This window comes from Rattus rattus, chromosome 7 (assembly GCF_011064425.1).
Source record: "Rattus rattus isolate New Zealand chromosome 7, Rrattus_CSIRO_v1, whole genome shotgun sequence".
Taxonomy (NCBI): Eukaryota; Metazoa; Chordata; class Mammalia; order Rodentia; family Muridae; genus Rattus; species Rattus rattus.
The window spans coordinates 86,589,978-86,612,273 of record NC_046160.1 but is presented as its reverse complement, the minus strand read 5'-3'; the positions used below and the strand labels follow the sequence as shown (position 1 = coordinate 86,612,273).

General features: G+C 41.5%; 1 protein-coding gene across 2 annotated transcripts in view; it reads right to left on the bottom strand.

Moving 5' to 3' along the window:
• Window positions 1–11,177, bottom strand: part of LOC116905154 (pecanex-like protein 4) — a 40,308-nt gene extending 29,131 nt beyond the window's left edge. Inside the window, exons 1-2 of one of the 2 annotated variants that reach the window (XM_032907925.1) lie at window positions 10,995–11,177; window positions 1,869–2,611 (exon numbers count right to left, since the gene is read on the bottom strand). In XM_032907925.1, coding sequence (XP_032763816.1) covers window positions 1,869–2,557 — 689 coding nt within the window. In that variant the 5' untranslated portion in view covers window positions 2,558–2,611; window positions 10,995–11,177. Of the gene's footprint in view, window positions 1–1,868; window positions 2,612–9,444; window positions 9,698–10,994 lie in introns of those variants that run through there. The other variant, XM_032907926.1, reaches the window with a different exon arrangement.
• Between the last annotated feature and the right edge of the window lie 11,119 nt (window positions 11,178–22,296).

Here is a 22,296-nt window from a genome sequence, read left to right as displayed (position 1 = left end):
CTCAAGAAATTAAACTCCAACTACCAAATAACCCAATTAAAAATGTGATACAGAGCGAATAAGCGAATTTTCAACAGAAGAATCTCAGATGGCAGAGAAGCTTTTAAAGAAATGTTCAACATCCTTAGTCATCAGGGAAATGCAAATCAAAATGACCCTTAGGTCCTTCCTTATACCAATCAGAACGGCTAAGAAACTCAAGGACAGCTCATGTTGACAAGGCTATGGAGAAAGGGAAACACTCCTCCATTGCTGGTGGGCTTGCAAACTTGTACAACCACTCTGGAAATCAATCTGGCAGTTTCTCAGAAAATTGGAAACAGTTCTACCAGCTATACCACTCCTGGGCATAGACCCAAAAGATGCTCCACCATGCCACAAAGACATGAGCTCCACTATGTTCATAGCAGCTTTATTCGTAATAGCCAGAAACTGGAAATAACCCAAATGTCCCTCAACTGAAGAATGGATACAGATAATGTGATTCATTTACACAATGGAGTACTATTCAGCTATTAAAAACAAGGACATTGTGAATTTTGTGGGTAAATGGATGGAACTAGAAAATATCATTCTAAGTGAGATAACCCAGACCCCAAAGGACAGGCATGGTATGTAATCACTGGTAAGTGGATATTAGCCATAGAGTATAGGTTACCCATGATATACCCCATAGTCCCAAAGAACTTAAAGAAGAAGGAAGGCCCAAGTAAGAAGGCTTAAATCACACTTAAAAGGGGAAACAAAATAATCATAGGAGCAGAGGGTTGGTGGGAACTGGGTGGGAAAGAGTAAGGGTAGAGGGAGGCAGGATCAGGTATGGGGAGAGACAGGAGAGGGGTCCAGAGGGCCAGGAGAATAAATGGAAATCTGCAGCTGTAAGCTGAGTATGTAGGGTTTGGGGGGCTTTGGGGAAGTGTTGGGGTGGTAGGAAGAATCTCTAGGAAGTTCAGAGACCTGGAATAGGGTAGGCTCCCAGAAGTCAATGTGGATGGCCTTAGCTGAGAGGTTGAACAGTACAGATGTGGAACCTGAAGAGGCCACCTCCTGTAGTCAGGCAGGACCCCCAGTGGAAAGATAGGAACACTAACCCACAAACAAAACTTTTGACCCAAAATTTATCCTGTCTATAAGAAATGCAGGGATGGAGCAGACTGAAAGCCAACAAAACCCAGTCCAACTCCAAATCCATCCCATGGGCAAGCATCAATCCCTGACATTATTAGTGAGACTCTGTTATGCTTGTTGACAGGAGCCCAGCAAAACTGTCCTCTGAAAGGTTCTACCCAGCAGCAGACTGAAACAGACACAGATATCACATCCAAACATTGTATGGACCTCGAGACCACTTATGGAAGACTTGGGGGGAGGACTGAAGGCCCTAAATGGGAAGGGAAACGCCACAGGAAAGCAACAGAGTCAAGTAACCTGGACCCCTGGGAGCTCTCAGACTGAGCCACCCACCAAAGAAGATACAGGGGCTGGAAGGAGGCACCTATAGATGTGTAGCAGACATGTGGCTCAGTTTCCATGTAAGGAAGGGTCAGGGAGGGGGAGCAGCATTTTGGGATGCAAATTAATTAACTAATTAATAATCTTGATATAAAATGAAATATAGGACTCAAAAATTATGTACCTTAAAGTGTTTTTGTTATGTGTTGATTCTTCAATAAGAATTGCTATTTCATTATAACATGAATATTTTATAGAGATCATTACTAAAAGATTAATCATCAAAATAATCTATCCCAATAGTTGGGTCGTAATTTTTAATTCATTGATTCATCGTTTGATAACACAAAGAAAAGCTCTCTTGCCAGGTATACTTAAAAACAAAGCAAGTTATTAAATATTCTTCAAGTTTTTACCTGTATGCAAGGTCCACAGAAACAAAGAAAAAAATATAAAGTGGTCTCATGAGAGGAGTGATTTCATAAGTATCCTGGGTCTGGAATGTAGCTGTCTCTGCAGCGGTGTTTACAATGAGTGAGTATTCTCCTATGCAAAGTGTTATCCACCCAAAGACAAAGAGCACAGCAGTCGCCCCAGGGCTGCCATACAGCAAGGTTACTCGGTTTGGGAGCAAATACCATGTTCCAAGACCACACACCAGCCCAGCAAGAACAGAATGAAAGACTGTATTGGCTACATATTTTTTGCCAGGAATCAGAAATTTGACGGTCTCAGCACCAGCACAACTTGTAAATTCGTGCTGGTCTTCCTCTGCTAGGATATCCCTGGTTATCATCCTCTTTACCACCACTGACTTGCTCTTGGCGTACACGCTGATGAGCTGAATGACAGCCGCTGTGAGCACCATCAGTCCTCCTGAGAGAGCTGCTGCTGTGTAGTCTCTCAGGATGTCCAGTTGGTACAGGAGTGTTCCTGTTCCGCCTAGGGCCCATGGCATCAGGAATAGGACAATCTGACTGACATATACGTAAGGAGGGGCACAGTAGCCTAATTTGAGTCGAGGGCCTCCGAGAACAGTCTGTGGAAAGCGCTTCAGCAGGAAGTCCTGTTTGTAATCGTTTAGCAGAGGGACATCTGGACTCATACTTCCCACTCAGGATTCGTCTGGGAGTCACATCTTTTTTATAACCAGAAATATCTATAAAAAAAGAAAAAATAAATTACAGTTTAGAAACACAGCCCAAAAGTCTTTTTTACAGACAAGATTTCTAACTATGGTTCCTTCTCAATACATCAGAAAATAATTTGTACTAAGTTTGTTCTCTCTTCAAAATAATCATGCTAACTTATTTTTTAAAAAAGGAAATCTTATTCTTTATTGTTTACTTAGCATAAATACCTTGACATTAGGTTGTTAACTCATAGTTTAGATCCTGAGGCCAAGGTAGAACAGAAGGCCAGTGCTCTCTACTTAGACAGATCTGTTGCAGTTCTACTCTTTCCCACTGAGTTCTGCTGCTGGTCTGTTGCTTCTATTACTGGGTCATTAATTACAATCTATAAACTGACTCTAAATGTCCGGAGAGTAAATATTTTCAGCTTGGTGAGTTCTGTTATAACAATCCTATCTAACACCATAAAAGCATCCATAAACAATATAATACGTAAATTAATGAGAGGTTGTATTTTGTAAAATGCACAGTATTTACCTAAATAGGCTATGCACACACTGTCAATCACAACTGTCTAAATAACGATATTTCTCTATAATTCTTGGGAAACAAAGTAGAAAATACAACTAAATGTTATGAATATCACTTAGAAATTACAAGAAACTTAGGATTTTCAAATAATTTAAAAAGTCAAATCTTATATAAAATTAGCAGCATTTCAATGAATCCATATGGAAACTTGGAGCTCAAATCTAGTAGGGAGCCAGCCTTTAATCCCAGCATTCGGGAGGCAGGGGTGGGGGTGGGAGGCAGGGGGGGGCAGGGGCAGCAGGGGCAGAGGCAGACAGGGCAGGGGCAGGGGCAGGGGCAGGGGCAGGGGCGGGGGCAGGGGGAGGGGCAGGGGCAGGGGCAGGGGCAGGGGCAGGGGCAGGGGGAGGGGCAGGGGGAGAGGCAGAGGCAGCGGCAGAGGCAGGGGCAGAGAGAGGCAGAGGCAGAGGCAGAGGCAGCGGCAGAGAGGCAGGGGCAGGGCCAGGGGCAGGGGCAGGGGCAGAGGCAGGGGGAGGGACAGGGGCAGGGGCAGGGGGAGGGACAGGGGACAGGGGGGGGACAGGGGCAGGGGCAGGGGAAGGACAGGGGCAGGGGCAGAGGCAGGGGCAGGGGGCAGGGGGAGGGACAGGGACAGGGACAGGGGAGGGGTAGGGGAAGGACAGGGGCAGAGGCAGGGGCAGGGGCAGAGGCAGGGGGAGGGACAGGGACAGGGATAGGGGTAGGGGAAGGACAGGGGCAGAGACAGGGGCAGGGGCAGGGGCAGGGCTATCAGTGAGAACTTGTCTCAGCATCATCATCACCCATAAGATGTAGTAGAAGGAAAAATAAACTGGAAATGAAAAGAATTCAGAGTAGATGCTTATTTTAATGGCTATACTATCACAGGCAGCAATTCACTTTTTAGTCTCTGTTGCCAGTTTCTACAATATGCCAGAAATAACCTGTGCAACTTTGTATCATTTAGTATAGGTCCTTTGTACTCAGAGGTCAAGTATTAAGATTCTATTTACTTTTTGTCCATAGCTTATTCTGAAAATAAAAACCAAACAATAAAACCAGTTTCCTGATACAAGATCAGCTAGAAAAATATTATTTCAGTGGAGCATGTTAGCTGAGAAAATTTAATACCTAAAAATAGCTCTTTACAGTAGCCTTTAGCCAACCATTCTATCCAACCAGTGTCAGACAACAGTTGCTTGCTATGCTTTAGAATGTTCTTTAAACATCTGTGTTCTTACCCCTTCAGTCAACTGTTCTTAGTTCTATGTAGAGCCTGCACAGCTTTCACTTAAGTAGCAGCCGAGTAACCTCACAGGGTAACAGAGCAGCAGTGTCAGGGAATTGTGGTGGTTTGAATGAAAATGGCTCCTACAGGCCCACAGACAATGGCCTGTTAGGAAGTATGGGCTTGTTGGAGTAGGTGTGGCCTTGTTAGAGGAAGTGTGCCACTGGAGGTGGGCTTTCATGTTTCAAATGTTCCAGCCAGGTCCAGTGTCTCTCCTCCTTCTGATGCAGATGGAGAAATCAAAGCGTCTGTCCAGTATGGTATCTGCCTGCGTACCACCATGCTTCCTGCCATGATAATGAAACGCTCTAAGCTGTAAGCAGCCTCAATGTTTCCTTTATAGAGCTGCCATGGTCATGGTGTCCCTTCACAGCAACAGTGTACTGACTAAGGCAGGAATCTTAACATCTTAAGGTTGTTGTTTGTTGTTTTCCCTTTCCCTCTGTAAGAGCTTATCTGCCTTAGTGGTTTACATTCAATGTTCTAAAATAGCCTCCTAGTGTGGCAGGGTCAGAAGGTCACGCCCCTGCAAATGGGGGTAGATGTCCCAACATAAATCATCTATGGCAGATGCCATTAGTCAGGAAAATGAGCTGCATTAGATGGCCAACATTTTAAAGTCCTTTTTAAGCTTTCTCCATGGAGTTAAGAAAACTTTCCTCCTGCTCCATGAGAGAGGTCAGGAAACAAGACAGAAAGGGAGACAGAGAAGTGATATCATATAAAGTGCTATGCTCTCATTCATTTCCCTTTTAGTAGTTCTGTAATACACTGTTATCATAGAGACTCATGGAAAGATGTTCTTGAAATACCAAAGAGTAAAAGTAAATTGTTGATTGCATTTGTATTAAAAAGTATACACACCTATGTAGTAGAAGGCTGGATATCACATGCAGATGCATTAGACTTTGTATAAGGGACACCAAGTAAACTATTTTTATGATATTCTATCTTCTTCAGATTACTAAATTCCCTGTACAACTCTTAGTCCGCGCCCTGCACATATATCCTGGGTTTTCCCCTGGAGCCTCTTCTCACATCCTCTACCTATATTCTCTTGTCCTTTCTCCAGTCAGTTATTTAGTTAACTTTCATGACTCAGCCTGATCACTTCTAAACATTCTGGCAATCACTTGGTTAACGGTCTCCCTTCTCTCTGTATCTCAAACACAGCTCCTTCTGTAGCACTCTTAATGAGAGAGTGCTCTGGCTGGCCAGAGGCAAGCTCAGAGCAAGCTCTGTCTGGTTCAGCTCTTCACAGTGCGGAGCCAACACCTGAGATTCAATTGGCCCCTCAAACTTAGCAGAGTATGTTGGCGGGGAAGGTCTATAGTTATGTTAGAGGCATAGCCTAAGGAAGAAGGGTCAAGATGATAATCAGGAGACCTTCCTATTTTAAGGGTGGAGAGGTTACTGAATTTTTGAGTCTTGCACTGTATTTTGTTCCACTTAAAATATTAAATCCATAAATTGCTTGTTTCCCATTTTGGAATATGAAGGTATCTCCATTTATCTTTATTATGGAATAACTAAAAATAGTTACTGATAATATTTTTAGCTCAGGGATGACTCTGCCAAAGAAGGTTGATCTCAAAATAACAAAGGTTGGGTGTGAGAGGGATTACACAGCTAGTTTTCTCTTTGGGTTGAGGAAATGACAGCAGTAAGGTGCTAGGAAGAAGTCCAATTTTATTTCCCTCCTTGCACTATATTATAGTCCAATCTTCTCATCAGGAAAGAGGAGACGTCATACTGAGAAAGCAGAAACAGACCAGGGCTCACAAAAGCCCAAATTAAGTTGGAATAATCAGAACTCATGAGAGCCCCAAGAACTACAAGGAGAGAGACTATGAGTGTGAGCTTGCACAGCCAGCCTTAAGACAAGGGGGGATTATTGAGATGCTAGTTATCTTAGTGGGACATCTGAGTAAAAGGACACAAAGGACTGCTTACTCATACGATGTTTCCTGAAAAGGAGCTCATAGTCAAGGAAGTCAAAGAGAAACTGCACAACGGATTGTTATCTTAGAGTCGCATGGCTAGCAACAGGCCAGTAACTTTAAGAAGTCTCAGAGAAGAACACGAGGACCATAAACCTCTTTAAATTGTATCACTCGAGTTGTCTAAACATGTCTGAACACAGAACCCACTTTTCCATTGTTATCTAGTAACAGAAAATGCACTGAGTATTTTATATAGAGCACTTTGAGAAATTGTGGATTATTTTGATCTGAGTCTTAAAGAACTAAGACAGGAAGAAGAGGAATACACGTAGCAACCATGCAAACATATGCAAAGAAAAACTTAAGAAATCCCATAGCTAGATATCAGACATAAAAACCTATTTAATCATATTTTTAAAATATTGTAACTGTATTTTAAAAATTGATGTCTCCTTCCTAAAAATTCACTAGTGATCAATAGGGCAAAAGTATATAATAAGTTGGTACAAATTGACTTCCAATTGTCATTCTAGACCATAGAAATTTAAAAATATGTAAGAATTTAAAGTTTTTTTTGAGGTGCTATCAATAACTTTTATGTGGATAAATATTCTAAATGCTAACCGGATTACTTGTAGAATATAGTCAGAAGAACTAAACTCGTTCCCTGAGTAACACTTTGGCATATGCTTCTGAAGGACCGCTGGCCCACAGAAGGACTGACCACATCTCTACAGCGGCGTCCTCCAGCATGTTCAAACGCATACTCAAGCCTGAGGAAATGAGAGCTGCACTAACGATGGCTGCACAGCACTGACTGAGGCCATACGCTCTCTACATATGTTACTGAGAAGGGCCAGCAAAACAGACTCTGGGATGTTGCTGTATTTGGAATCTGAGTCGTGAAATTCCCACAGAGTAAGAAACAGTTCAAACCAGCAATCTACTGTGGCAGAATTCTTAGTTAGCCAAACTACAACTCATCAATCATATGCTACTGACTAAAATCACTTGAAATAAAGAAAGATACAACAAAAAGTAGTAGTCTGAAAACATGCACAGCACATGCGTGTGCACACATTCCTCTAAGGTCAGAAGAAACAAATTCCTAAGTAGCTCCTTCGGCAATTGTCTGAATTTCACTTAGGTTTATTCTTAAAGTACATCATATCATGCTACGAATACAATATACTCAGCTATACTCCCATATTTCATATAACTTGAAAGAAAATATATCAAAGTTTTCCTTTTCCTGGCATCACTGTATTAACTAATTTTCAAAGCAAATACGTATGACTAGTACAGAATTAAGACAGCCCATACCACTGTACTGAAGAAACAACTCAATTCCCCATTCCTTAGATAAAAGTCAGGCGTTCCCAGTAGAATAGTTCCAACAGCACACAGATGTGGAGATCGTGTTTGTTCTGGAGACCGTGCAAACTGCTGCGTGTACCGGCTGGAACTCAGAGATACAAAGAGAGCTGCCAGGCTAATTCTATACATACGCTTGGGATCTTGACTGGATGCCATACCACAAACAAACACTGAATTACTGCAGAGCCTTTTAGAAGACATTTGATGTGTAAGTAACACACACAGTGCATCCTATGGTTCTCAGAGCACGTGTGGCTTCCTCTTCCATCCACCATGGAAAGAAAATCAGTCTAAGTACCTGCAAAGGGTCACCACGTCTCTCTGAACCTAAAAAAATGGCATTTATTAAGTCCTCGAGAAGGTCTTTTGAAGAGGTTTTATATATTTAATTTTCACCAGACTACTGGTGTAGTCTGTAAGAATATACAAACAAACAAACAAACAAACAAATTGATAAGTATAAGTCAAGTAGCATAGGCCTCTCATCTCAGCTATCCAGGAAGCTAATGTTTGAGGAACTCAGGTTCAAGGACAGCCTGGGTAACTTACTGAAACATTGTTTCAAATTTTTGAGTCTAAGAACAGAGCTCAGCGACTGAGCACTTAACAAGCATGCAAGAGGCCCGTTTGACCCTTAGTACCCCAACTCCTCCCCCAAGGGAAAAGAAAGACCTAAGACAGGGATACTAGACAGCTGACATTGGTAGTGCCTCACAAGTAGTACACTGAGATGTCTGTTCTGTTTCACTTTTCCCCAGAATATAAACGAACAGCTGTCCTATTTAGGTTTACTATTGTGATGATGAAACTCGGTGACTGAAGCTACTTGGGAAAGAGCTTATATGACTGACATACACTTTATGTCACTGCTCATCACTGAAGGAAGTCAGGGCAGGAACTCAGCCAGGGCAGGAACCCAGAAGCAGGAGTTGAATCAGAGGCCATGGAGGGGTGCTGCTTACTGGCTTGCTCCCCATGGCTCGCTCAGCTTGCTTTCTTTTGGAACCCAGGACCAGCAGCCCAGGCCTAACCCCACCCATCAATCACATTAAATAAAAGCTCCACAGGTTTGTCTACAGCTCAGTCTTACAGATGCATTTGGAGTCCCCTCCTCGCCAATGACTCTAGCCTGTGTCAAGTTGACATAAAATTAAGCTAACATAACATTCTGCTACTCATGGAAAATTAAAATGTTAAGAAATGGCTGAGGATTCAAACTATCCTCCCCTACCACTCCCACCTTAACAACCTTTTTTCTCAAAATAAGATATCATTGGAGTAGAATGGGATATTCATATAAATAACTAGAAATAATTTTACTAGTGAAAACCAATAATAGTGTGATAACTAAGTCATAATATTAACTAGTGGCAAACTGAGCTTTTGAATCATACCAACCTATTGTTAAATAAAAGTAAACTTTGTCTTGAGGGTTTCTTTCTTTCTTTCTTCCTTCCTTCCTTCCTTCCTTCCTTCCTTTCTTTCTTTCTGCTTATTGTTTTGAGACAGGGTTTCTCTATGTAGCCCTGGCTGTCCTGGAATTCACTCTGTCTGTAGACCAGGCTGGCCTCAAATTCAGAGATTCACCTGCCTCTGCCTCCTGAGTGCTGGGATTAAAGGCATGAGCCACCAGGCATATTTTGAGGATTCTTGTATAGTGGACTTGAAAGGAATATAAAAAGTTTTAAAATGTGAAACTTGTTACCCAAGCTAGTCTGAGGATGTTGGCACCCAACACTCTTGAATGAGAGTAGTCAAGACCCTGGCCATCAGGGAAGTGAGGCAACCTGCAGAATGGTGAAAGGCTGTAATTACAGGTTTGCATTTAGGCTATATTAATTAATGAATTCTCCCAATCCGATGATGAAAACACAACCTGGTTTTAAAAAGATGAACTAAGGATTAGAATTGACAATTTCTGGATGATGGCCCAGCTGGAAATGAAGCTCACCCTGAGGAAATGCAAGTCAAACCTACTATGAGATATTTTGAATTTCCCCAATTGGCTAAAAAAAAAATGAAAGCCTAAAACAGGTGTTGGTGAGGTTAATTTAAACCCTTCAAACACATCTGGTGGGGATGTACAGTGGTCAAATGCTTTGGAAAAAAAAAAATCTGACAGTTTCTCAAAGAGCCAAACAAGGGACTAGCCTATGATCTACTTATTCCATTACCAGGTATTACATTCATGAAAACAAAAATGTATACAAAATGTCCATAGCATAGTATTGCTGGCAACTTTTTTGTCAATGTCTAATGGTTAAATAATATAGGGCATATCTGCATAATACACTAGCAAACAATAATAAATACAGGTGCGGCATGAAATACGCAAGATGCACGCACACAGATGACATGTTTTAAGGTTCTGTTTATATAGAATATCTAATAACTAATGTGGGCAGGAATATGGGGAAGGGGAGAGAAAAAGAGCTAGAAATGAAAGATTTCTTTTGGAGGTAATCAAATTGTTCCAAAACGGATTGTAGAGATGATTGTGCAAATCTGTTGATATGCTCAAAACCAGTGCGTTGTATATTGCCAGAGGATGAGTGGTATATTCCTCAAGAAAGCTTTTACAGAGGAAGATGGAAAGGTCCCCTTCCCGAGATTTTCCACAGCAGTTAATAACCAATAGGCATTTTCTAAAGGTAGGAAAGGTATAACCTGTAGCTAGCATGGATCCAGACAGTTGAATCAGTAAAATGGCAATATCTCTATTGGATGCTGTGAGAAATTATGGGTGATTGGGCGTAAATGGAAGCAAACATAAAATAATGAATGCTCTCTCTAGACTCTGGTCTTTGACACGCAAAGGATTATATACAGACGGAGAAACTTGAAGAACGTGCTATATACATCCAGGAGGCCAAGAATGAACAAATTTTGGGCAGGAGGGCTTAAGACAGAAACAAACCAAGAAAGAGTGAATTCTACCTAAGGGGAATAGACCGTGAACTTGATTAGTATAACATGCCCATCCCTCATTAGGGCCAAAGGGCCATCCTCCATTTCACAGAAGCCTCTGAGGAATAAAACGCAATTCCACGGGCTGCAAAAGTATTCTCAGTCACGTTAAAGCCGCACTGGATCACTACCTCGATTTACTCTGTACATTAAAAAAAGCAATAATTGCATTTAAAAGGTTTTTAATGGAGAGCGGAAGACGATTCTGGAGGTATAAAAAGCTGAGGGAACCCAGCGGTGGAAACTAAGGCAGCAACGACGTCCCAGGTGTGTCGAGGACGGACATACCTGGAGTCACCGCAGGGGAGAGGCGACGAGAGCGCGTCCTGGGACCACATCTCCCCTGCTGAAGTAGGTTGGGAGGTCTCGCCCGAGGCTGGATGAGGGCCCCACCAGCAGCTGACCGGAGGCCTCCAGGACCGCTCCGGTTTCCATGGCTAATATCAACTGCGCTCGGGCCTCCCAGGGGGCAGTGCGCACGCGCGCTCGGAGGCGGGGCTGTGCGTTTCGCCCCGCCCCCGGCCGCCTAGGCTCTGCGGAGGGGGGTTCACGTGCGCTCGGTAGCCAAGCTGGGTGGGCGGGGCTTCCTCCGCGCGGGACGGGGCAGGCTAGAATTTTGGGAGACTCCGGTACTCCAGGACTGCCGCTCTGGTTCTTGAGCGGCCTAAGCACCACCTCTGAACTCTCACCCTGGCCACGCCCAGACGCAGGAACGTGGTTGCCTTGGTGATGAGAAGTCCCATCTTGTGGAATATCGAGGCTGGATAGATGGATGGGTTGACTGTCTTTTGGGAAGCCTAGGCTCTCCAAGATTGGCGGACCCCATGACTCGGGAGTGCAATAGGAGAAAAGTCCCACAGGGTTCTGATACCTCCATTAATGACTACAGAACTAAGGTTATTCAAACAGCCCCAGGAGTATGAATGCCTTTAAATGGTAACATGTGCCCTGTTCTACTTATATTTGATACCAAATATTTTTCTTGCACTATTAGATACTGCCTTTTCCCGTTTAAAAATATGAAAGTTCATGGCTTTAGCTCTGACTCTAGCAAATCTTGTTACCATCTTTCAAACCACAGGTGCCTACTTTTGTGTCACATCTTGGTGATTCTCAAAAACAATGTATACATTTGTCACTGTGATCTGAGCTCAAGTATTTTTGCTCTTAATATTATAATACTTTTGGCATATTATAAACTACATTCATGTAAAATAGTGCACCTATTGGTGGCAGCCAGCCAGCGCCAGGGGACACAGGTTGTGGATAGCCAGCTACCTTAGCAACTGGAATTTTTTGTTTGTTTTTGTTTTTGTTTTTTGTTTGTTTGTTTGTTTGTTTGTTTGGGGTTTTTTTTTGTCTTTTGTTTTTTCAGAGATCTCCATTCTAGTGAACTTGGAATTCTTGAATTTACACAGGAAAAAAATTCCAGGGTGAGCCTGTATGAGACAGAGCTGGAGTCTATGAGTGATTTTATAATAAAAAGTTCAGGGTTGCTAGATGTGCTCAATGACAGGGTAAGACATACCAAAGTGTGGGGACTTCCTTTCTTTATAGTTACATATACAATGTTGGTGATGTCTGAGGTTATGAAGGAAGCTATGCTAAGGAAGTTGAGTGATATCAGAAGGGTCCCAAGTTTCCTTGGATCTGATTACAGCTGATAGAGGGAAAAGAGTGTTTTGAAAAATATGTTTATAGTCTAGTTTGGAGAATCCCAGAACATAACAGGTTTACATATGTTTGAGAAAGGAGTGAGATCATAAATACTCAGGCCTTAAGCCTGGCTCATAGATATTTTTCCATTCTTATTGAAAAATAACCTTCACAGAATATTTTTAACTATGCTAGGGTTCTTCACTTGCTGGACTATCTCACCTCGTGTCAAAACAGAATTACACCTCTTTGAGCATCTCAACACATATACAAGTTTTTAACCTTAAAACACTGTGTGTCACTAAGTGTATAATAGCATTATGTCTAAAAACAACATGCATATCTTAATTGCAGAACACTTCCCTGGGGGATCAAGGAGATAGACCAGCAGAATTCTTGACTCTTAGCTCACAGAACTTCAACCAGACTCTGGAGAGAAAAGGTTTCTCTTCCTTGCCCATGGTCCCTTATTTTCCCTTTCTGGCTGTCTCCAACTTAAGTGATAAATGTGTTTTGATTGTTCTACGGATTCGTTAATTTCCTTTTTCTTCCACTTTCCAGCCCATTTCTTGAGACAAAACCGTGTTGGAGAGGCTGATTAATAATTCTAGAGGACACCATGTGTCCAGGTGAAGGGAAGAGTTGAGTGCCACTCTTTAAATCAAAAGCTAGACTGAGTGAGCCTCCTGTGGCAGGCTTGCCAAAGCCAAGGCAGGCTGAAAGCTAGGCCTCCAAAATCAAACCAATAAGCTGTGAATGAAAAAGTCTTAAAGGAAATAAAAGTGATGCTAAGAGAACACACAGTACAAAGAAACAACTGATTAAAGAGACTGCTGGTGTAGAGAAGATCTCAGCGGTCTGGATGGAAAACCAGAGTCACACTCTCTCCAACTCTGTGAAGGCAGGAGAAGCCACAGAAGCAAGGGTTGACACTAGCATAGGTTGGTTCATGATGCCTAAAGAAAGAAGCTGTTCCCATAACATTGCATGTCAAGGGAAAGCTGTAAACACCAACAAAGCAGCTACAGTGAGTCACCTGGAAAATCTAGCTAAGACGTTGAAAGTGATCACACTAACAGCTGGTTTTAAGTGTACAAATACAGCCTGGAGATTGGACTGAGTTACTTTAATTCTGTGGTAAGACTATGACAATGAGTAGCTGTATCTTAGGAACAGGCTAAGATGATTTTATAAGATGGGATCTATTCCTGGGAAAGATGCTACTGGTAGTGTTGAAATGACAATGAGGGATTTTGGAGACTTAAGTGTGCTTGATAAAGTAGTGGCAAGGTTTGAAAGAATAAACTCCAATTTTGGAAGAAGTTCTACTGCTAAAACTTTATCAACTATTATCCAATAGCATCACATGAAATCATTTGTGGAAGGAAGAGTGAATCAGTGAAGATAACGCTGTCTAGAGAAATCGCCTCAGCCATTCCGAAGCTTTAGTAGTCACCATTAGGAACCAATCAGCAGCCACTAGTATTGAGGCAAGACCCTCCACTACTGGTGATAACTCTGAAGGATCAGAGGGTTATTAGCAATTTAGTACTAGTAAAATATTTTACATTTTATACTAACTTTAATTATGTGTTTATGTGCGTTACTGAATATGGATTTGTGCTGAGGCCTGATGGTGGTGTCGTGTCTGGTACTGTAGTTCTAGGTGTTTGTCAGCTGTCCGCTGTGGATACTAATTGTGAAGAATTAGCTGTGAGGAGCGAAACCCAGGTCCTCCAGAACAGCACGCACTATTAACTGCTGAGCCATCCCTCTGCTCCCCCTATTTTGTAATTAAGGCACGTGTGTTGCTTTCAGATGTTTAATAAGCTGCGATACAGTTGGGTCAAACTTTTGTATGTATTGAGAAACCAAAAAGGCAGTGACTGTTTGGACATCGGTTTTACTGGGGTGGCGAGAACTAATCGAGATGTATGTGCAAGATGTGCTCTACGTGTGCACCCGTCTCTTTCTTTTTTCCCATGAGTCTGTTTGGGGCAACACTCTTAGATATGGAGGACCAAAATAGCAATCACTGAAACCTGTCACTAAGATTCCTGTTCTCCTAATACCAGAAATGTTCATATGTTCCAACTATCTCTTAAATGCAGGGGGTAACTGTCTAGGGCAGCATTCATTTGAGGTTGAGGAATCTTAACTTAGGATCCATTATTCTTGTTAAGGACTTCCCGGTTCCCTCAACACCCACCATCCTGATTCTTCATCTGTGTTTCAGGGTCTGGACGCACTCCAGCTTGACACCTGAAGTCCTCAAGGGAGCTGCTGAGAGGCCTAATATCAACTCATCTCGACCGACTCGTGCACCGGAACTCTGAAGCCAAGCATGGTGTAAGGGTCCTTGCGTTTCCTGGTGTGAATGACATTCTGACACTTTTATATACTTGACCAGCCTCGAATAGCTTGAGAAATTACTTACTTGGATCTTAAACTAAAATTATATTTTTTTCTCTAGCTTAAATACAGCAAATTAGGATTCCACAGAGTTTTTTGACTTTGAGCATAATGGGATAATAATTTTGTGTTAATAGCAAAAAAATTATAAATCGACTTTTAAAACATTTCTAGATGTAGACTGTGTGGAAGAACACTCTGAGGTAGCGAAGGCCCAATCCGCAGACAGACTCTTACATCAGTGTCTTCACAGTAGGGGGATTATGAGAAAATGTGCTCCTGGCCTATCACGAGCTCCCCTCTTTGTTGGGGAAGCTAAGCTATGTCACGCGGGATGAGTGCCACATTAAGCATCTTTGAAATTGCAGTTACTGCCAAGAAATCTAAGGACAAAGTGGTTAAGAGGAGGCACTCCAGAGTTAGGGCACCTAGGTCAGAACTCTAACATTTATTTCATTTTTTTTTTTTTTTTTGTCTCGGGTCTCCATGTGTTATAAAATAGAGCTAATAAGGTAATTTAACCACAGGGGGTTAAGTAGATTGAATTAAATCAAGTAATCCTAAATCATTTTAGCATGGTAACAGGTGCTTATTAAGGGTGAACTCCTGGTGCGTGCGTGCGTGCGTGTGTGCGCGTGTGTGTGTGCGCATGTGTGTGCGTGTGCATGTGTGTGCATGTGTGTGCGTGTGCATGTGTGTGCGTGTGTATGTGTGTGTGTGCAAGAGACTTTAAAATGCCTTTTATTCTCAGGAGCACTTACTGTGACCCACCAGGATTGGCATGAATTAGCCTGTTTTTGTTGTTGAAATACCTGCTATGCTACAAAACCATCAGCTGTTATTTGTGGCTTCGATAGCCACCCGACAGTCATTAGTAGCCTGGCTCTTAGTTGCCAGTAATGACACTGCGTCTTGGAGCTAAAGAGGTCAAATAAAATAGAGTGATCCTCAAGGGACTTAACAAAATATGACTTGGGAGATGAACAGGGACATCGTCGAGAGTCACAGGAATGCAGAACTAGGACACAAAATATTTTGGGAAAAAGAAGGGTGGCTGCAGTCCAGTTATAAAAGGCCAAAAGGATTAGCAGGATGGAGGTGTGAGAAAGGGTCTACTCCAGCGAATACGTCATTCCACGACGCTTAGGCAATGCAGTGGCAAGCACTTCATTCAGTGGTGACCCCCAGGAGGCATCCGTCGCTAATCTAATTTTAAATACCAGAGTCTGTGTTTCAGAAGAGTCAAATGAATGAAGTCTGGGCCATGTCTGTACATCTTTACATCTCATCTGTTTCCTACCACCTTGCTGATTCATACGAAATAAGCAGATGAAAAGTACAGAGCAGCTGCACCAGCCAAAGCAAATGTAGGAACAGCTGTAGGTTTAGAGTCTTCAAAACCTACTTTAATAGGGGTTCTTAAGTGCTCCAGCCTCCCTGACAGCCCACCGACCAAGGCTGTGGAGAAAGACGGTTAACAGGACAAGGGGGATATGGACCTGTTTAGAAGTAGTTCTGTGGGTCTATGCCGAGTGTCATTGCCAGGATATCCGCAGACCAGTCCAAAACATCAAACAGGAGTCAGTAGAGGCAGTCCAGTCCAACGGGCAGACACCACACGAATCGGTGTAACCGCTAGACCAAAAGGAGCTGCAAGGCTCCACCTGATGCACACAGGTCTGCACCCGGGCGGAGAGCAGCCAGAATGCCACGAGAAGTTCTGTCTATGACATCACAACAAGCGAAGGTCAGTGAAGGTCAGTGAAGAAAGCGTGGCAAAGCAAACCAGTGCAAGAGCATCATCCGCTGTCTGTGCGGTCTTAACTTATACTCTCTCCAAGCATCATGCGTCCGCTCCCGTGTCTGCCTCAGCAAAACATCCCATGACACACTGAGTCCCCCCCCAAAAATCCCAGAATTTTCCAGTTCAGACAGCTACGATCATGATACAGGTTTTGCGTGATGGGAAAATGGCTTAGCTTATAGACACGAGGTGTAGAGTTTCAGTTCATAGCTGCAGTGCCAGGAATAGTGGGATAAAAGCAAAAAGAAAAAAAATTAAATCAAGAGTACATGAAGGACATTAGAAAAACTGAGCTTCTCAGGCAGGCAGATATCCCTAGTTAGAACGGTAAATGACTGGGTTCGATGGTAATGGGGGGACTGAAGAAGAGAAAAGGAAGTAGATCAGACTTCAAGTTCAGTCTCCACATCAAGTCTGAAGTAACAGAAAACACGCAAGTGAGTAAATGCACACAGAAACGAATGGGTGAGAGAGGAGAGGCTCCCCTGAGAAGAAAGATAACCAAAGCAATCTGAGAGCCGGCTGAAGGGCTTGTGGGGTATTCAGCTACGTAAAAACAGCTTGGAATACAGGAAAATAGTTCAGATCGTGAGATTGGAAAAGATTGGTAAGGTTCAGTTGAAAAGATAACCAGGGAAGAAAATCACCAAAACGAGGAGGAGAAGAGGCTGCAGTTTCTCAGTTCCTGGGAATTTACCTGATGCCTTATCTCACAGATCTTGATCCGAATATCGTTTATCTTTGAGACGAGTTCTCACATATTACACAGCCTGATTCCCAACTCGCTGTGTGGCTAATGCTGACGGTGAACTTAACGCCTTGTCCTGCCGCCTGTGCGCAGACAGGCATGCACCACCTCACTCACTGACGAGGTGCTGGGGATTAAGCCCAGGGCTATGTGCACTCTCCTGACCGAGCTACACATCTGATACACATGCTTGTAAAGAGATCATGTGTTAGGTGGAGTTTTAGATCCTCTCATCGTGTTGACAGACATGTGTGATGTCCCACGGACACACACGACTGTGAAATAAATGACTAGCACGATCATGGCTTTGACCGAGTTGGTTTAAGCTTTCTTGTAAGATAGAAAATTCTAAAAAAAATATTTACAGTAATTCTTGATGGAGAGTGTTAAAAGGTTCAAAAGACAGTTTTCGGATTTTGTTATCGTGAATTAAACTTTTTTCCTAGGCCTGGTGGTCCATGGCTGGCATATTTCTGTGAGTTTGAAACCAGTCAGGTCTATACAGAGAGTTTTAGACCAGCCAAGACGTTTTTTTTAAAAAAGCAATCAAGAATTTCTTGGATAGCTTATATATTTCACTGTTGTTTGCCATCAGTAACTTCACATATGAAAAATTTAACTTTTAGAGGGTTTTTTGTTGCTGTACGTGTTCTTGTTTTTATGCTAGGCGACGATTCCTCTGGTCTCCTGCTTTCAGCAGTCTGCCTGTGTCACTGCCAGACGCTCAGGTTACAGGTGTGACCCACGCATCGGCTTAGTGTTTAAGGCATTTATTATCTTAGAACTATTGCTACTGGAAATTGAAATTTGTTCAGAAAGCGAAGACATGACTATTTGCAGATGGAAAGCAAGTACTTATTTACTTATTTATTTAAGAGTGTCTCGCTCTGTAGCTCTGGCTGGCCTGGAATTTTCTATGTAAACCACCATGCCTGGCTAGTGTTGTTTCACTTTTAAATTAGGGTACGTTTAATTTAAAAAATTAATCTGGGGTTAATTTAGTGGTAGAGCCTATAAAGCACAAGGCCCTGGGTTGGGTCCCCAGCTCGAAAAAAAGAAAAGGAAAAAAAAAAATAAAAAAAAAATAAAAAATTAATCTAATGTTTATTTTAAATAAATTAAAAAAGTTAATTTAAAATTAACAAAAGGTAATCTCACTGGAAGTTCACATTTTAAGAGTATACTATTTCTGTAAGTAACAACATATTTGTACTTTATGGCTATACAGTTAAGTTACATTTGAATGACAAAGATACCCCTTTGTTTTGTCAACTATAACTGAGAGTTGAGTATGCAGACTGCAGTCTTTATCCCAGCATCAGAGACTACGATTGGGCATCAGCAACTTCTGTTGACAGGGATGCCAAGAATATGATGCCTTGTTATTAGTAATAGTTTCTAAAGTTAGAACCACAGTAACTTCAAGTCGCTACCTTCTCCTTGGTATCCGCCTTCTAAATTCTGATTATAAATATGCTAGCCGTTACAATCCTGTAAACATTATCTTTCTTTTTCTTTAAGATCTATCTTCACTTGCTTAGAAAAGCCCACATTAGTTTGTAATTTTTATGGCGATTCTGTCTTCAGGATAATATAGATATTAAAAATTAAAGGTTGTTCCTATTAGTTATTTAGAGGGAGTAAAACCACACTTAGCAAGTTTTATACATAAAATATAAGTTGTAGGCCAGAGGATCAGGTTTTGAAACTTAGCTGGGCTGCAACAAAATTTAAAATGTTGGAGACTGAAGTGGCAAGGTTCACCAGTTCATAAATGGGCCCCTGTCGTTTTCAGTGACCCCCTTCTTTATCCCCGGATACAAGGACTCCAAGACACTGTTGATACTGTTGGTGAAGTCCTCCATCTTACCTATGGTAGCATTGCAGTCAGGGACCTTGTCACAGTGGTTCTGCAGGTTCCTGACCTCCTACTCCTCCAGCGCACCCAGCCATCACCAGTTGGAAGAAGTGCTGGTGGATGGGCCTTGCTGCTCTTCTCCTGCTGGTCTGAACGTCCGAGGGCATGGACTCTGGCCAACCACTTAAAACTTATTAATCTCAGCACATTTTACCAAACTCAGGCTTTGATCGCCCTCATTTATGTGTAGTTTAGAGAATTAATTTACTAATTAAAAGTAGATTCTTTAAACTCAAGAAAGCCTTTATCAATCTTAAGCTAGATATAAGATACTTGCTTTTAGTATAGAAATTTGCTTCCTACTATTTAGTAAAGATTGTATATACATTAAAAAAGAGTATGTACAAAAATGCATTTACTTAGATGACTGTGTGTTAAGAAATGATGGATCATTTTTATTTGTGGCTTTTATATAAAACCACCCCATGGACTTACTTCCCCTATAAACTTTTTCCCATGGCATTGTAATAATGAAAAGAAGAACATTTGAGAAACAAAGTTTATTTTAAGGGATTGCACTTTGCTTAACACATGCAATAAAAACACTTATTTCGATATTGCAAATAGCGAATGAAAATTTCAGTCTCCTAATTCAATATAGAAGTGAGCAAGTTTCACAGCTTGCTCCCAAGTCAGCTTGTGGCTTTCCTTGGTATGCCTGGTCCTACTCTAGAACAGAGAGTTCTTAAGAAAACGGTTTAGTTAAGCCCCTTCTCAATAAGCAAATTGTTTTACATTAAAAATACTTAATGCCATGGGAACTCATCCAGAGGGAGTTTTTAATCCCCCTTTCTACTGATGCATAGAATGGAAAGCAATTTCTAAAAGTCTGAGTCTGATTTTCTCCTTCTTGACTCGTCACCTGTACTCTACCCTCTGCTGCGTCCTCTGAGGAAAATGGCTTCTTCCTCACACACAAAAGCACCCCTATTGACAGCACCTTGGACACTTCATCCTCTCTACATAATCTTCATACTAGATCAACATTTCCCTCATTCTTATCAAGCATGAACAAAGTAACTGCTCTGGGGAAGGGGCAAGTCATTGTTAAATAAATGAGAAGAGTAATTTATTCAATATTAAAATGATGAAAAATTTAGAAAAACTCTGTTCTTAACTGTGGAAGGAATATTTGATTTTCATAGAGCTAAGGAAAACATTTAGTCAGTGCTGAAGTCTGAATTATAATTTGCTGTTTATGGCAGACTTGATAATTTGATATGGGGCAAGTTACTCTTCAGATTCTCCAGAGTGACATTCAGTGATGGGAAGAGATTAACAAACACAGTGCTGAATTTCCAGGGAACTGATTCCACTCTGGCTTTTGTGTTAAATTGGCCATATTTATGATAGAAATAAAGGCCAATGTATACAACTTTTAATACAAGTTATCTTTTTTAATTGCATAAGCTTTCTAAATAACATAGTTAAATATAAGCGTGTGCTTTATTTATTGCTGTACAGACCAAAACCTAAACACAATTTGTTTTAACTCTGTTTCTAAGACAATGATTTTTGTCAGTATTAACCCATCAAGAACCAACAGTTTAACCACTGAGAGCTTTTTCTTTAAGGTCAATTAAATAAAAATGTTAAGGCTAGCAATGTGAAGGTTTATCTCTTGCAAAGGTGAAGTTACTTTATTTTTATCCTCCTTTTGATTAAAACTAGTGGTCAAAGACGACGAGGCCCTGAGAAATGGTTCTGAAGATGAAGTGCGGGGGCTACTCAGCCTGCAATCACAAACAATTAGGGAAAATGTAGCAAACACGTCATGTCTTTCTCTGGGCTGCATGGCAAATTGCATTTAGCATTTCAGGGCTGCTGCATTTTAAAATAAGGTGTCGAACTCAGCAATTTTCAAGACAACTTCAATCAAGAGCTATTGCTTAAATTTTTTTTATTACTATAGAAATGGAAAGAGTGATTGTCTGTGTGATTAGCCTGGGAGATTGCTTTGGGAAGAGTTTGACAGTTCTAGTAATGTGTCTATTATCATCTACAGTCCGGCCAAAATGGAATACTTCATTGACTCTCAGGACAGTTTTATAAGGCTCTCTCTTTATTTGCTAATTTTACTCCACATTTTTAACATAAAAGAGGGAATCCTTGTAATGTGTTAATGTGTAGATAATGTACTTTCTAATCGTAACTTAAAACATATGCTCAGTCAATAAAAAAAAAATACAGTAGAATAAATTTGACCCAACTGATGCTTACTATATTGTTCTAAACAGTTTCACAGATACGTGTAAACTTAGCACTTTTGTGTTTTTATGTGTGTGTGTATGTGTGTGTGTGACTGTGCATGTATATGTGTGTGTGATTGTGCTTGTATGTGAGTGTGCTTGTATATGGAATGAGTATATGTGTGTGAGCATGTGTATGTGAGTGTGTGTGTCTCTATGTGTATATGTGTGTGAGCATGTGTGTGTGTGCGTGAATGTGTGTATGTGTGTGAGTGTGTGTGTCTATGTTTTTGTGTGTACGTCTGTCTGTGTTTCTTGTACCTTTTTCCTTTTTCTTAAATTGTGGATTTTCAAAGATGTGCTTGTTTGAGAGAGGGGAGGGGAGGGGTGTGGAGCTGGATGAGTGGGGATGTGGGGAGCATCTGGGAGTGGTTGGGGAAGGGGAAACTGTGATCAGAGCATATTATATGAAAATTATTTTCAACAACAAAGACAACCTTAGCAACTTGAGCTGGGTGGCGGGAGCACCGCCTGCCCTGCCTCGCTTGCTCAGCAGTGCTGTATACAAACAGATCAGACTGACCTGATGTGCACGGCCCAGAAGTTCACCACACACCCACTTATTTTGTATTTATTAGGTGATAAATAATCAGTTAGAGGTGTAATGGTTCACAGAAGAACTACAGGACCTCTTGCCATGGGCTCCTCTATTTAGAAAGGTGAGATTATACAAAATCTATGAAGCAACTTTGGAAACAAATCCATTACAAGCAACTGTCAAAAATACATCTTTTAACTGATATTTTCCTATGGGAATTATTAAAAAGAAGTACTTATCTATAAATATGTTTGTTATATATTTA